Source organism: Mastigoproctus giganteus, chromosome 13 (genome assembly GCF_048544385.1).
Source record: "Mastigoproctus giganteus isolate SK-2022 chromosome 13, ASM4854438v1, whole genome shotgun sequence".
Classification (NCBI taxonomy): Eukaryota; Metazoa; Arthropoda; class Arachnida; order Uropygi; family Thelyphonidae; genus Mastigoproctus; species Mastigoproctus giganteus.
Genome location: NC_143587.1, coordinates 151477366 through 151491933, shown reverse-complemented (window position 1 = coordinate 151491933; position 14568 = coordinate 151477366). Strand labels below are relative to the sequence as shown.

Here is a 14568-nt window from a genome sequence, read left to right as displayed (position 1 = left end):
AGGACAACCTCCAGTAGAAAAAGTCTTCTGTTTCATAGTCTGTTTCAGTTGTTTTCCTTATGGAAAACAACAGAAACAGACTATGAAATTCTCTGAGCAGTTCAAACAGGCTACTAGAACAGCTGAAGCCATTATTTCAATGATATACAGGAATTTTTCTAGTAGAGACAAAGCAGTGATTATCCTACTGTACAGGTGATTTTTTATTCTTCATACCATTTTATTCATTTGAAGAACATAAAACTGTTTGTAAACATATATTAACTATTGGACTATATTTAGCAGTGTTAGAAAATTCATGCCATAACACATTCAATGTTTCCATACACATTTATCAATAATGTGTTGCAGCTGGAGTGTGAAGTTTAAAAGAACATGATCCAACTTTCCTCTGAGACAGAAAAAAAAATGTATCATCAATCACTTTCTTCAGTGCCAGAATGGTTAGTGAATTCTTCTGAAACACTGTCTTTGCAATAACAGATGAAAATCATATGGGTTTAAATCAGGCAACATTGGAGGTCATGCTAGTTAATTGCTATATAACTCAGCATGGCAGTCAGAAACCACTCTGTTGCCAAAAAATTTCATCCAGGAACTCCGTGACAACTCCTATGGTATTCAACGTTGCAAACCAAACCTTTCTCTATAGGGGAATGATGTTAGTGGTACTAAAAATTTGAAGTATGATGAATTATTTATTTTTATTAATGAATTTTTATTATAATAAATAATAAAAATCACCCTGAATATGACAATGGTTATGCAACATCAGAACTATTGCATACATGCTAGAAAACCTCAATTTAGGAAAGATCTATTGTAAAGGGCACAGAGAAACCAAAAAGATTAGCCAGAGGGGAGAGGGCAAAAGAATATTCTTACAAAGACCAGGATTCTATAAATTACAGTCATTGGAGAATGAGAGAAGAAAAAAAAAAGGGGGGGGACTGGGAATTTGAATGAATAAATTGCTGTTTGAGCCTGTATAAGGAACTCTGTAATATAACATCTTAAATCCTTTTATAAAAAAGTATAGTCCACATTCCCAAAGTAAGTAAGTGTGTGTTTTTCCAGAAAAGAAAAACGGACAAGTTTTTTTTTTTTTTAAACCTCTGCTTGTTTAGCATAGTTAAATTATCGACTGAAATATATATTAATTTATGAAAGTATGTATACTCAGTGTTGCTCTGTGTTATTTTCACGTGTTCTGTAAATGGGGATGATATTTATGACATGTTGGGGGGGGGGGTATAATTTTGGGAACCTCTGGTATAGTCAGTGAGCTGACAATCAAACAAATTTTATAAATTTGTTCTGTACATGTCACAGAATATATGATATATTCTGTAGAATAAATCCACTTAAGGTACATACCAAGTTCTGTTTTTTTTTTTTTTTTTGGCCTGAACATTTGTGCATAATATTTGCTATATAAGTTGACCTCTCTTGTATAATTACCTTTCAAATCTTGTGTAGTGACACTTACGTCAAATCTGCATTAAAAACCAATGTCTACTTTTTAATTCAATTATTTCTATTCTTTCTTTTAAAAGTTTACATTGGGACAATTTATTATACTGCACAGTAAACCGCAAAGAAAGTGGTAAGCACATATGAGGGCTATTCCAAAAATACGCAGACTGAGATCATTGCTCTGAGTCTGAGTCACTTGGGAGGTTGGTATGGGTCTCCTTTTTCACTAGCTTCTGAAACACTTGCTGTAGTCCATTTTCTGAAAGGCATTGCAGGATAGTAGATGTGGCAGATTTAACTTCTTCATTTATGTTAAATTTTTTCCTCTCAACTCTTCTTTGGAGGCTCGGGAAAGCTCAGGAATTGCATGGTGCAAGGTGATCTTTTTGGAGGCAGTGAATCATGGTGTTTCCACATGCTTGACTGCTGTTTGGACTCAGGATCAAAATGTTTAATCCAGGTCTCGTCACACATGATTATTTTATTCAAAAAGTCTGGTTCTTTTTCCACCTTGTCAATAAAGGCTTGACAAAGTTTAATGCACTGTTCTTTTTATTCAGTAAGATTGCGCAGTACCCATCTTGCACAAACACGTGACGTGTTAAGGTGCGTCTTTTACAATTTCGTGACATCTTGCTACACCAACATTCAACTGCACTGCCAGATCACAACACGAATCAATAAATGTCTATTTTCTTTCAATAATGTTTCGGCTTCCTCAATGTCTTCATCTTTCACCAAGGTTGATCGATGGCTGCTTCTTTGTTCATCTTGAACACTTTTCCCCCCCCCCATCCTTAAAATGCTTCCACCATTTAAATACAGCCGTTCCGACCAAGGCATCTTCACCGTATGAGATGATTCAAGAAGCATCTCAAACGTATTCTGACCACTGATTCTTTGTCTAATAATTAATGAAATATCTTTCTCATCCCCCATCATAAAACACTTCACATAAATTGTAACGCACACAAAAATGAATACTGCATGATAAGCTTGCACAAACTAACTAAGAAAAGGTGGGGGCACATTCCTAGACCACAAACTCTTCACTCATTTCCATAGCAATGAAGCAGTGTTGCCAGTCTGCATATTTTCAGAATCGCCCTTGTACAATACTTTCTCATTCAGAAGAGTAAATAGGCAAATTATGCCTACAAATTTTGCAAAACCAGAATGTACAGGCTTAATTTTTGGTGCTATATGTGTAAATGAAAGACAACATAACTGCCATCTCCTGCTGCCTGTTTAATACCGCATCGCAAATTAGTTTCCCTAAAACAGTGACATAAAATGGAACCTACTATAAGAAACTGAAAGCACTTTGGTATTAAGCACTTCGGTATTAATTTGTTCCTGCAGATTATTAAAAGGATCACCAAAATTTGTTATTCATTAGATTAAAAACCTTTTCATTCTGTGAAATATTATAGGTTTTTTTTTTAACTAGGAGCATAGCCGCACTTATGATTTCTCTTAACTTTGGGCTCAATGGCTTTTTTTTTTAATCTTGGTAGCAAAAAATATGTTCTTAATCATTTCCAAAGAAAATGTCCAAAAACCACCTAGACATATTAGACATCTGCTCGCATGTTTCATAGCACTACAGACACTTCTGTAAAAGAAATACTAGTATACAAATAAATTGTTTGACAGCACTGAGACCACAGCTCTATCAAATATATGCCCAAGCTTTCAAAAGATGTGTAATATTGTATTCTGTCAGAAAATATTATTCTTATTAATGCATTCTAAGTATGCAACTCTGCAATACATTCATTAAGTGAAAGAGTTGTTAAAAAACTAACAAATAATGTAAATGGAAAAACAAATTAACGTCAAAATAGTTGAACACTTCAATTCAAATAGAAGTGGAATTAAATTTTCTTTAAAAATTCTGAAGAACTCAAATGTACCGAAGTTTTCCACTATCAAGATAAAAGTCCAAGCCTTAAAAAAAAAAAACAAAAAAAAGAGCCGTGCTTATTAGTTAAGCTATTTGGTTTGGTTTTTTTTTTAGGAGCATTAGCAACTAAGGCCATATTGCTCCGGGAATATGCGGTGGTCATTCGCTGACCTTTCCGCATCCTCCGTATTTGGTGGTGACGGGCTCGAACCCCGGTCTAATCAAGAAGCGTGTGCTACGCACTGCTGCTCCTTCCCACCTGGCTACGGAGGCGCCCTCTTATTAGTTAAGCAAGGTATCAAATAACATATATGTTCTAAGTATGCAACTCTGCAATACATTCATTAAGTGAAAGAGTTGTTAAAAAACTAACAAACAACGTAAATGGAAAAACAAATTAACATCAAAATAGCTGAATAAAAATATAATAAGAAATGGCCAGTTCCACCGAAAGCATCACTCACTAATTCTGCAAATTTAAATAGAAAAATACAGGATGAATTTATAGTATATCTGTCTGATAATCAGCTCAGCAATTTTTTTTTTTTTTTTTAAATAAGAGTATAAACTGTAGTACTGCACGAAACCAAAACAGGTTCCTTACAAAGAGTTCATTATACACCATAAACAGAATCCTCAAACTGGTTCACTGCATTTAAGATTTTGAAAGCCAGTTCAGTGAAATAATAAATCTTTTCTGCAAAGATAGAATAGGAGGTGCCGGTGCAATACCACCACTTTGCTTATTAGAGGCTTGAAGTGGTGAAACCCATGTTTAGTCTCTAGAGCAAAGTTTCCTGCATTCCCCCATACTTCTCTTTCAACCCATGCACGGTACTAAGTACTATAGGTTTTGATACCTTTCGTGTTTGGGGTTTTCATAAAAAAACAAAAAAAAAAAAAACATCAAATATTCAGAACTTACAGTCACCACTCTCTGATAGTAATACACCAACAATACACACTCATTCTTCGATATTTATTTCTTGAGCTATACTTGCCTCTCCTCTTGGATATCTGTAGTGAAATTTATTTTGGTCACGAGCAGCAAACTCTTCTGGATACTTCTCCTGTATTTCCTCATAGCTCATCTCTTCACATATGCCCTATGTAAAAAATATAAATTTAACAATATACCAAATTACACTTCTCTAATAGACAGAGTGAGATCTTTTTAAAAGATTTTACAAGATTACCAAATAATAACAAAAAATCAGAAATGAACAAAACCCTGCTATTTTTACTTTAATAGTTATAACCTTTCTGAAAACCCTGTTTTTAACCCCCCCCTTCCTTGTCATTCATTAAACATTTGATGGTTATAAAGTTTTAAGCAGTTAATCAGAAATGAACAAAACCCTGCTATTTTTACTTTAATAGTTATTACCTTTCTGAAAACCCTGTTTTTAACCCCCCCCCTTCCTTGTCATTCATTAAACATTTGATGGTTATAAAGTTTTAAGCAGTTAGACACATTTAATCCTGAAAGCAAACAACTGGTTATCCATATTCAAAACTAAACAGGAGGATTGGCAATACATCTATAAAGAACCTAAGTGATAAAAGATAATTGCATCCTCTAAAAATATGTAAATAAGGAGTATTTCTTTTGTTCCTAAAAAGTTCTTTAAATAGATTAGAAGTAGTGTAACTGCTTGATATATGCCCTTTGGGTTTCCTCCAGAACATCACAGGCATGGCAAGTCTAGATTCCCCATGACTTGTATTGATAAAAAAAAAAAACATTAAAAAATAAAAAATAGAGGCGTATTTTCAAATAACATGAGACCACAGCAAATGTCAATATGTTTTAGAATTCACAGAAGCCTTTAGTTATATAACCAAAAGAAAAATTTACAAAAGAATAGTTTGCTGCTTAATATCAGTATCTTGGCACTACTAAATGGTAATAGTGGCCATTGCAATTTAATTTAACTAGCTTAAGTATTGTGCAAACATTTACCAACATATGCAAAGTTACATCAATTTTTTTGATAAACAGTTTTTAATCCTTTTAAAACACACACTATTCTGTCTCTACCCAAGGTAAAACATTCTCCCAAAAATAAACATTAATTTCCAGTGATCTATCATTGTATTCATTAAGCTAGTCACCTCCTTGTCTTTAAAAAATTAATTCTATTGAGGCTGTGTCAACTCTCAAAGCAAAAAAGTAAACTCTATAAGATTTAAAGTTGTTGTTGTGGGGGGTTTTATGGTGCATAAGCTGCTTTGGCTATAATGTGCCTTAAGATTTAAAGTGCAAACATAATTATCCATGAAGTAACCTTTATGAAGCCTATAAAAAGAGGGGCTTTTGAATATAACCCCTCTTTTTAAAAAAAAACAGCACCCCTTATCACAGTTTGATTCACAAAGGATGAATTAAATGTTTTACAATTTCTAAATAAAACAACTTTGGACATTAACAACAAAGAAAACTGTTCAAGGTTTAGGCCTAAATGTCAGTCAGAAAAACTAATGAGACTCATGGCAGAGAGGGGAAAGTGCATGGAATGCATATAAATTATTAGGTGATACAGAATCCTATGGTAGATATAAACTAGTTTCTAATCAAGTCAAAAGGAGAATAGGCAAGTGAAGGTGGATTATGAGAATTCTTTGGAAAAGGATGCAAAAAAAAAAAAAAAAGACTTATTTACTTAAGTAAACTCTAGATGGAATGGAATGAATCAGTTTGGTCCACTTGATATAGACTGTTTCACTATTGATGATCCTGCTCAAGTAGCTGTCAAATTGGATGAGTATTTTACATTGACATTCACACATAAGGAATTCTATTGGGAAGTGGAGGCCAAGAGTTTATCAAACTCTAACAAGTAGCTAAATGATTTTGTAATACCTGAGAGAGGAAGTGGATGAAAAATTGTTGAAGTTAAACATAAGAAAGGAACCTGGGATGGATGGATGGATGGATGGAATGCAGCAAAGGAAGTAAACAAACCCTTATTCATAATTATGAGAGCATTTTTGGATTCAAGGTAGGTCCCCATGGAATGGAGATGTGCAAATGTATCCCCAATTCACAAAGGGGGATCAAAGGGTGACAAATAATTACAGACCTGTTAGTTTAACTTCTGTTCCGGGAAAAATAATGGAGTCACTGGTTAAAGATGCATTGCAAGATCATCTAGACAAGACTGCAGCAATAATTCTGACAGTATGGGTTTGCTAAGGGAAAGTCTTGACTGACAAATTTGATTGGATATTATGATGTGATTACAAAGGAACTGGATGAAAAAATAATTTTGATATCATATATTTGGATTTCAGAAAAGCTTTTGACACTGTTGCGCATGGAAGACTACTGTACAAATTGGAGCAGAATGGTATTAAGAGTAATTTGCTACAATGGATAAAAGGATGGTTGAGTGGGAGAAGACAGAAGGTCTTCTCCCACTCAACGGGTGCTGCTCTTCGTGGACTAATGTTATTAGTGGAGTCCCACAGGGTTCAGTGTCGGGTCCACTGTTCTTTTGTATATTTATCAAATGATATTGATGAAGGTATATCAGGCTTAGTGTTGAAGTTTGCAGATGATACCAAGGTTGGCAGGGTTGTTAATTGAGTAATGGCAGTGTGCTACTGCAACAGGATCTAGAAAATTTGGGCAGATGGGCTGAGAAATGGCAACTGAAGTTTAACCTTGACAAATGCAAGATTAGACGTAACCTCAGAGAAATGTACCAACTGTATGGTACTACACTTAAGATGGTAGAAAATGAAAAAGACCTGGGATTAATTGTGCAGGCAGATATGAAGTTTTCTGATCAATGCAGACAGGCTGCCAAGCCTGGTCATGGGGTTTTGTCAATGATATACAGGAATTTTGCTAGCAGGAAAAAGGAGGTGATTATCCCTCTGTATAAGGCAATGGTCAGGCCACGCCTTGAGTTCTGCGTCCAGGTCTGGAGGCCTCATTTTAGGAAGGATGAAGATTTGCTTGAGCGTGTATAGAGAAGGGCAGCAAAATTGATTGAAGGTGCCTCCATAGCCAGGTTTTGTGATGTATGCTTGTTCTGTTTAAGAAGAATCCTCAGTACTGCTCTTTGGCTTCTTCACCTACTAGTAGACATGTCAACATGCACACTTCACTGCACCGAGCCAATGTGCACTAAATTTCAGGAGGGTTTATTCTTTTTGCATTCTGAAATTGGATCACATCCCTAGTCATTGTGCATGACTCCCAACATCTTGAAATTTAACTGTTTCCAAACACCTACCTACAGATGGTTCCATGGGCACCCTGTGTTGCTAACAGACTTTGATCAGTAATCTGAGGCGCCTCCGTAACCAGGTGGGCAGGAGCAACAGTGTGTAGCACACGCTTCTTGATTAGACCTGGGTTCGAGCACGTGACCACCAAATACGGAGGATGCGGAAGGGTCAGGGAATGACCGCCACATATCCCTGGAGCAATATGGCCTTAGTTGCTAATTCTCCTAAAAACCAAATAACAACAACAAAATTGATGAGGGGAATGAAGGGATCCTCTTACGAAGAGAGGCTTAAATTCTGCAAATTGCAGCAGCTGGAGACTAAGCACCTGCGAGGTGATCTGATTGAGGTGTATAAGGCCTTGAATGGGTTGAGTACCCTGAACTCTGATGGGATTCTTCCACTTTTTCAGATTACGAACCTAAGGTGGCATAAATTAAAATTGAGGAAAGACAGATGAAGAATAGATGTGCGGAAATTTGTCTTTAGCCAGCAGGTGGTTAATTACTGGAACAAACTTCCATCTGTCTTTGTGGAACTGGATAAACATTTAGAGGGAATTGTATAATTTTTTTTTTTTTTTTAATTATTCTTTATTTTTTTTATTGTCTGATGCTGCATAAGCTCATACACTTGCTTTCTTGCATCACATGCCACTACCACCACTACTATTACAAAGGAGTGCTCTTACGAAGAAAGTCTTCAGTTCGGTAAATTACAGCATCTGTACACTAGGCACCTGAGGAATGATGGTTGCAGGACAGATGTGAGTAGGTTTGCTGCTTTCAGTGGGTGGTTGATTGCTAGAATTAACTTTATCTGCCGTTGTTTGTTTTGTTTGTTTGTTATTTGGTTTTTAAGAGCATTAGCAACTAAGGCCATATTGCTTTGGGGATGTGCGGTGGTCAAATTCCACGACCTTTTCGCATCCTCCGTATTTGGTGGTCACAGGCTCGAACCCCGGTCTAAGCAAGAAACGTGCTATGCACTGCTGCTCCTGCCCACGGAGGCACCATTCCTTCCTGTAAAAACTCTCACTCTCTCTCTCTCTCTCTCTCTCTCTCTCTCTCTCTCTCTCTCTCTCTCTCTCTCTCTCTCTCTCTCTCTCTCTCTCTCTCTCTCTCTCTCTCTCTCTCTCTCTCAGCAGAACTGCAGACACTTTAAAAATTAATTCTAACTTGCAATTTTTTGTGCACATTGTTCAGTTTTTCAAGTAAATCCTCAGATCTTATTCGAAATATCATTAGTACCAATGTGTATAGCAATATCACCCTTTGAACCCTTAAAAATGACAGGTGCTCTACAACATCATTAGACATACCTTGTCCAATTCCACCTATCCTTTTCACACAATATATTTTCTTTACCTTGAAGAGTCACCGGTAATTGCTATCTACTGTGGGATCAGAGACCTCTGCCAATGACGATGCTACTGTGTTGTGTGTTTGATGGATTCCTATCTTTTATTCCTTCGAGGGCATTAACCCTGTTCTCCAAGCCCTCATATAAGCTCATCAGAATGCCGAATTTACACAACCACTTTGGGGTTAAGTGTAAATTAACACACAAAGGCATCTTCAGCTGTATCATGACAGACTAAACACAGCTTGCAAAGAGGCAACAGGAAGAGCACATTGTAAAATGCTGATCTACAAAATTACCATTGGAAGTTGTCTCCTGAGCCAAAGTATTCCGTCTACTTTGAGTATTTTGCCACCCTGTAAATTTAGATGAATCATGCCTCAGACATAATTCATCTAAATTTAAGGATACTGAATAAAAGTAAGAGAAACAAGTATAATAATGCTACACTACATCCAGATTATTCTGGCAGTACATACTTACTACCCTACTTTAAATGATGTTATCTACTAAGTGATATATTTACCATTATGAGATTGCATTTGCATTGCCAAAATTTATATTTTATGAACTTATAATAAAATCCCTTTAATAATAACTACATTCCTAAATTGCACAGAAGATTACTATTGAGATCAACATAAGAACAAGTGCATTACTAATATGAAACAAAAATAAGAAATATCAATATTTTTCAAGTATTAAAAAAGTCAATTTAGCAGCTCTCAAAAACTGATCTTTTTGGGAGCTGCTGTCAACTAATGTTTTCAGAGAAATGTTTTTATATCCCTTATTCTAGATGAGAGGTCAAATATCTATACACAATTGTGCATACATATTTGCATGTAACTGCCACTGGGCATACAAGTTATAATTTTCACTGGAATTTGAATTCAACTGATTTGAAGAGAACAATGTGCAGAAAGAGCCACACTGGCACATAAAATAAATGAAACAATGGATGAGGACATCAGCAACAAGTCTCATTGACTGGAGTTGATAAATATTTTAATGGAGTGAAACAAAATAGCAGGTGCATATTACAGTACATTAGCTAAAACAAAATCCACTCGTGCACACCTTCTGGATGGTTAATTAGTTAGTTATTTGGTTTTTAGGAGCACTAGCAACTAAGGCCATATTGCTCCGGGATATGCGGTGGTCATTCCCTGACCTTTCCGCATCCTCCGTATTTGGTGGTGACGGGCTCGAACCCCGGTCTAATCAAGAAGCGTGTGCTACGGAGGGGCCCTTTCTGGAAGGTAAGCCTTGCTACATCACTTAGGTAACAACGAACATGTTGAGTGGTTCTCTTCAAGACACCTGGTCAGTGCGAAAAGAAAAAGACCAAAACCCGACAGCATGACGAAACAAATGTCCGTCAGTCCCCAGCAGCTTTCACTCCCCCTCTTATGGCAGCAGGAGGATCAGAGTGGGATCAGAGGGTTCTAAAAATCTCTGGGTACGACCAGGCTGCCATGCATGGAAACTGAACTTGGTCTGTTACAATGTAAGATCGCTATCGGTGAAGACAGGATATTAAAGCTGGAAAAGGAATTAGAATGTTGTTGTTGTTTGGTTTTTAGGAGCATTAGCAACTAAGGCCATATTGCTCCGGGATATGCGGTGGTCATTCCCTGACCTTTCTGCATCCTCCGTATTTGGTGGTGACGGGCTCGAACCCCGGTCTAATCAAGAAGCGTGTGCTATGCACTATTGCTCCTTCCCAGCTGGCTACGGAGGCGCCACAAGGAATTAGAAAATATGAATTGGAATATCATTGGTCTGGAACAAGAAGAAATGAATCACTTATAAGTTTATCAAGTGGAAATCTGCTGCACACCAATGGAAACAGTGAAAGGAGCGAAAGTGAAGTTGGCTTTCCAGTCCATAAAGATATAAAAAAACAACATTTTGGAATTCAAAAGTAAATCACCAAGGGTGTCAAGACTCTTTATTTATTTACTATCAGGATTTCTAAGAGATACAAGCTAAAGGTTATAATGATTTATGCACCAACATCGAGCCATGATGATGAAGAGGGTGAAGAAATGTACACAGAAATTGAGTCTTCTAGACCAGTGGTCTGCGGACCACTGGTGGTCCGCGAGAGAATTTTGGTGGTCCGCAGAGTAATCTGAATATATTTGCAATTTTTGTGTTTATTAAAATGTTTCATTATATTCTGATTCTACTCTTTTGCAGTTTTTGCCTTATTACATTGCATGTTTATAAAAGGCCCAGTGCAATATCCAGTATTAGCGATGCTTTTATTGTAAAAAAAATATAGAAAGCTATTTCTAATCGATGGCCTAGCCTGGGCACGGTGCGGTTCACAGTTCTTAGGTAAGTGACCAGTGATATTTTTATTTTAACTGTGCAGTGTGATATTTAATGGCATCAAAGATGCTTCAGTTTGATAACTATCTTGTTTCTTGTTTGGTTTTAGATTCAAATAAAATAACCCCAATGAGTGAGAAAAAAACAAGCAAGCATTTTGCACTTCTTAGGTAATACATCATGTTGTCATTAGCTGGTTAATGAATCAGAGCCTCCGCAGCCACCGCAAGGCATAATCAGGAAGGACATTACAACTGGAGGCGGAGAGAAAAAAAAAGTTCAAAGTTTCAAGAAAATATGATGCAGACTACTTGAAGTTTGGATTTATTCAAGAACCTGGAAGTGAACTGTATCCACAGCCGCTTTGTATTATATGTTCTGAGCGTTTATCCAATGATGCCATGAAACCTTCGAAACTCGGCAGGCACTTGCAGTCAAAACACCCAGATTTAGCTAAAAAGCCAGATGAATACTTCCAATTGATGCATGAAAATTTGCAAAAGCAAAAAAGTTCATTAGCAACAATGATTGTGTCCTTAGTAAAATCTTATTTGATAGCACTTCAAATCGCGAGATGTAAAAAGCCGTATACAATTAGAGAAGAATTAATTAAGCTTTTGCTTGTTACAAACCGTGAAGAGGTTTTGAGGAAACAGGCTGTCCAGAAACTGAAAGGAATTCCTATGTCCGCTAACACTGTGAAGCGCAGAATTGAAGACATGGCCGAAGATACTGAAAATCAAGTGATTGCACTTGTGAAAAATTCTACGTTTTATTCAATTCAACTTGACGAATCAACAGACATAACTAACAAGGCAGTTCTTTGTTTTGTGAGGTTTGATTGCCAAGGAGAATTAAAGGAAGAACTCTGTTTGCTAATCTTGTCGGATTGAACAACAGGCTCTGAAATTTTCAAGGCACTTAATGGTTATTTCCTGAAACACAGTATTGAATGGAAGAAACATGTTGGGATATGCACAGACTGTGCCACAAGCATGACTCGACATCGTTCAGGAGTTGTTGCAAAAATGAAAGACGTTGGACACCCAGACATCTTGTTTACTTATTGTATTCTACATCGTGAGCAACTTATGGTGAAAAGATTATCACCAGAACTGCACAAAGTCCTCTCTGATGTAATTAAAATTGTAAACGAAATTCGCCACAAAGCGCTCAATTCTCGAATATTTGAGGCACTTTGTGAAGAAATGGGCTCTCAGTATACTCATGTTCTTCTTCACACTGAGGCGAGATGGCTGTCGAGGGGCAAAGTACTAACCCGATTGTTTGACCTGCGCCACGATGTCAAGTTATTCTTCCAGCAGCAAAATAATTCGAGGTTCCATGATCTCTTTCCAACAATGATTGGCTAGCCAAGCTCGCATACCTGGCAGATATTTTTTCTCTGTTAAACGAGCTGAACACGTCCTTGCAAGGACAGCTTACGGACGTGTTCACACTGTGAGGCAAAATGGATGCATTTCAAAGGAAGATATTGCTGTGGCAAATGCGGTTGGCTGAAGAAGATCTGCAAATGTTCCCAAATTTTGATGATTATATGAAACAGGAGGATTTCAACCGACAGGTAATAACTCTTGTTCGATTGCACTTACAGTCACTCACTGACTCTTTTGGTCGTTATTACCCAAAGGAAGAGGACCCCAGACATGGAAATACGTGGATAATAGATCCATTTTCGGCGAAAATCAAGGATAGTAATTTGAACATGAAAGAAAAAGAAAGCCTAATCGATCTTATCATCCGACGACAGTCTCAAAAGGTAAATTCCACTCGTCCCTAAAAAGATCTCATTTTTGGCTTTCCGTAAAAAGTGAGTACCGAGTGAAAAGGCCATCAAAATTTTAATTCCATTCATAACTACATATGTGTGCAAAGACATTTTCATCAGTTACGGCAATTAAAAACAAGTACCGCTGTCGGATAGAAATACAAACGGCTCTCCGTGTTGCAGTAACATCATTGGAGTCAAGAATCCAACAGCTTATTTCAAACAAGCAGCAACAAATGTCATACTGATTATTTTGCTATAATTAATCCTTTATACACCTCTATGTCGAGGTGCACTCGATATTTGATAATTGTTAATATTAATTGTTTCTGTTAATTCTTTTTTTAATAAAATGAAATTTAAAATGTTTTATTTTGCATTTTTCATAATGAATATATCTGTGTTTATTTATTATACTTTTTTTATCATTATAAGGCCATTATATTATTAATTATATTAACATTAATGATATCCAATTTTTTGCAAATAACTTGGAGTGCAAACACAAGTGCAAGTACCATTTCATATTTAGAATATTACTTTTATGGAAAAAATCATGGAAGTGGTCCGCGGAATTCAAAATTTTGAGTTTAGTGGTCCACGAGGTCCGAAAGGTTGGCAACTGCGGTTCTAGACTAGCAGAAAACCCACTACACTATCATTATGGGGGACTTCAATACTAAGGTTGGAAAGAGACAAAACAGTGAAGAAAGGGGAACTAGAGGAAATTTTGGAATTTGTGAAAGAAATGAAAGAGGAAAGAATGAAAAAAAAATGAATGAAAAAAAAAGTGTTCAAAAATGAACACTTTTTTCAAGAAAAGGATGAACAGAAAATGGACATGGAAGAGCCAATTGAATTAACAACTAATGAAATCGACTTCATCCTCACTAACAGAAGATATATCATGAATGATGTTACCATCCCAAACAAGGTAAATGTTGGAGGTGATCACAAAATGGTGAAGTGCACACCTGATATAGATGTAAGAAAAGAAAGGCAAAAACTGACCCGAGTAAATAATACGAAGGGATTTGAGATAACAGAAGAGGAGAAAAGGTAGTATGTACTTAAAAAAAACTTAAATCAGAAGCCATGAGCAGAATACAGAAAGACAAATGATACTGAAACTGAAGAATACCAATGGTTACTTATAAATAGCAGAGAAGACATAATAAAACCTAAGAACAAGTTTGAGCTTCTGCAGATGGCTCAGGACCAAGATATCGACGAGGAATATTACAACTTTCTGAAAGCGATAAAGCCCAAAAGAAATCCAAAGAAGAAAAAATTAGTCAAGAAACACTTGTCGTGGATGAACTGAAGACAACAAACAGAGAGCAAGATAAACACTGACAAGGAAAAAATTGAGTATACTGAGTTATGCAAAGCCATCATTAGAAAGAGACTAAGAGGACATAAAAAGATTTAACACAAGAAAAGTAGAAGAAAATTA

The 14568-nt window shown here is 36.4% G+C and overlaps 1 protein-coding gene across 5 annotated transcripts in view; it reads right to left on the bottom strand.

The window, feature by feature from the left end:
* Pfrx (6-phosphofructo-2-kinase/fructose-2,6-biphosphatase) overlaps positions 1-14568 on the bottom strand; it is a 345736-nt gene that overhangs the window by 151443 nt on the left and 179725 nt on the right. For all 5 annotated transcript variants that reach the window (XM_090387942.1, XM_090387944.1, XM_090387940.1 and 2 more), the window contains exon 10: positions 4384-4488. In XM_090387942.1, coding sequence (XP_090244068.1) covers positions 4384-4488 — 105 coding nt within the window. The remainder of the gene's footprint in view (positions 1-4383; positions 4489-14568) is intronic.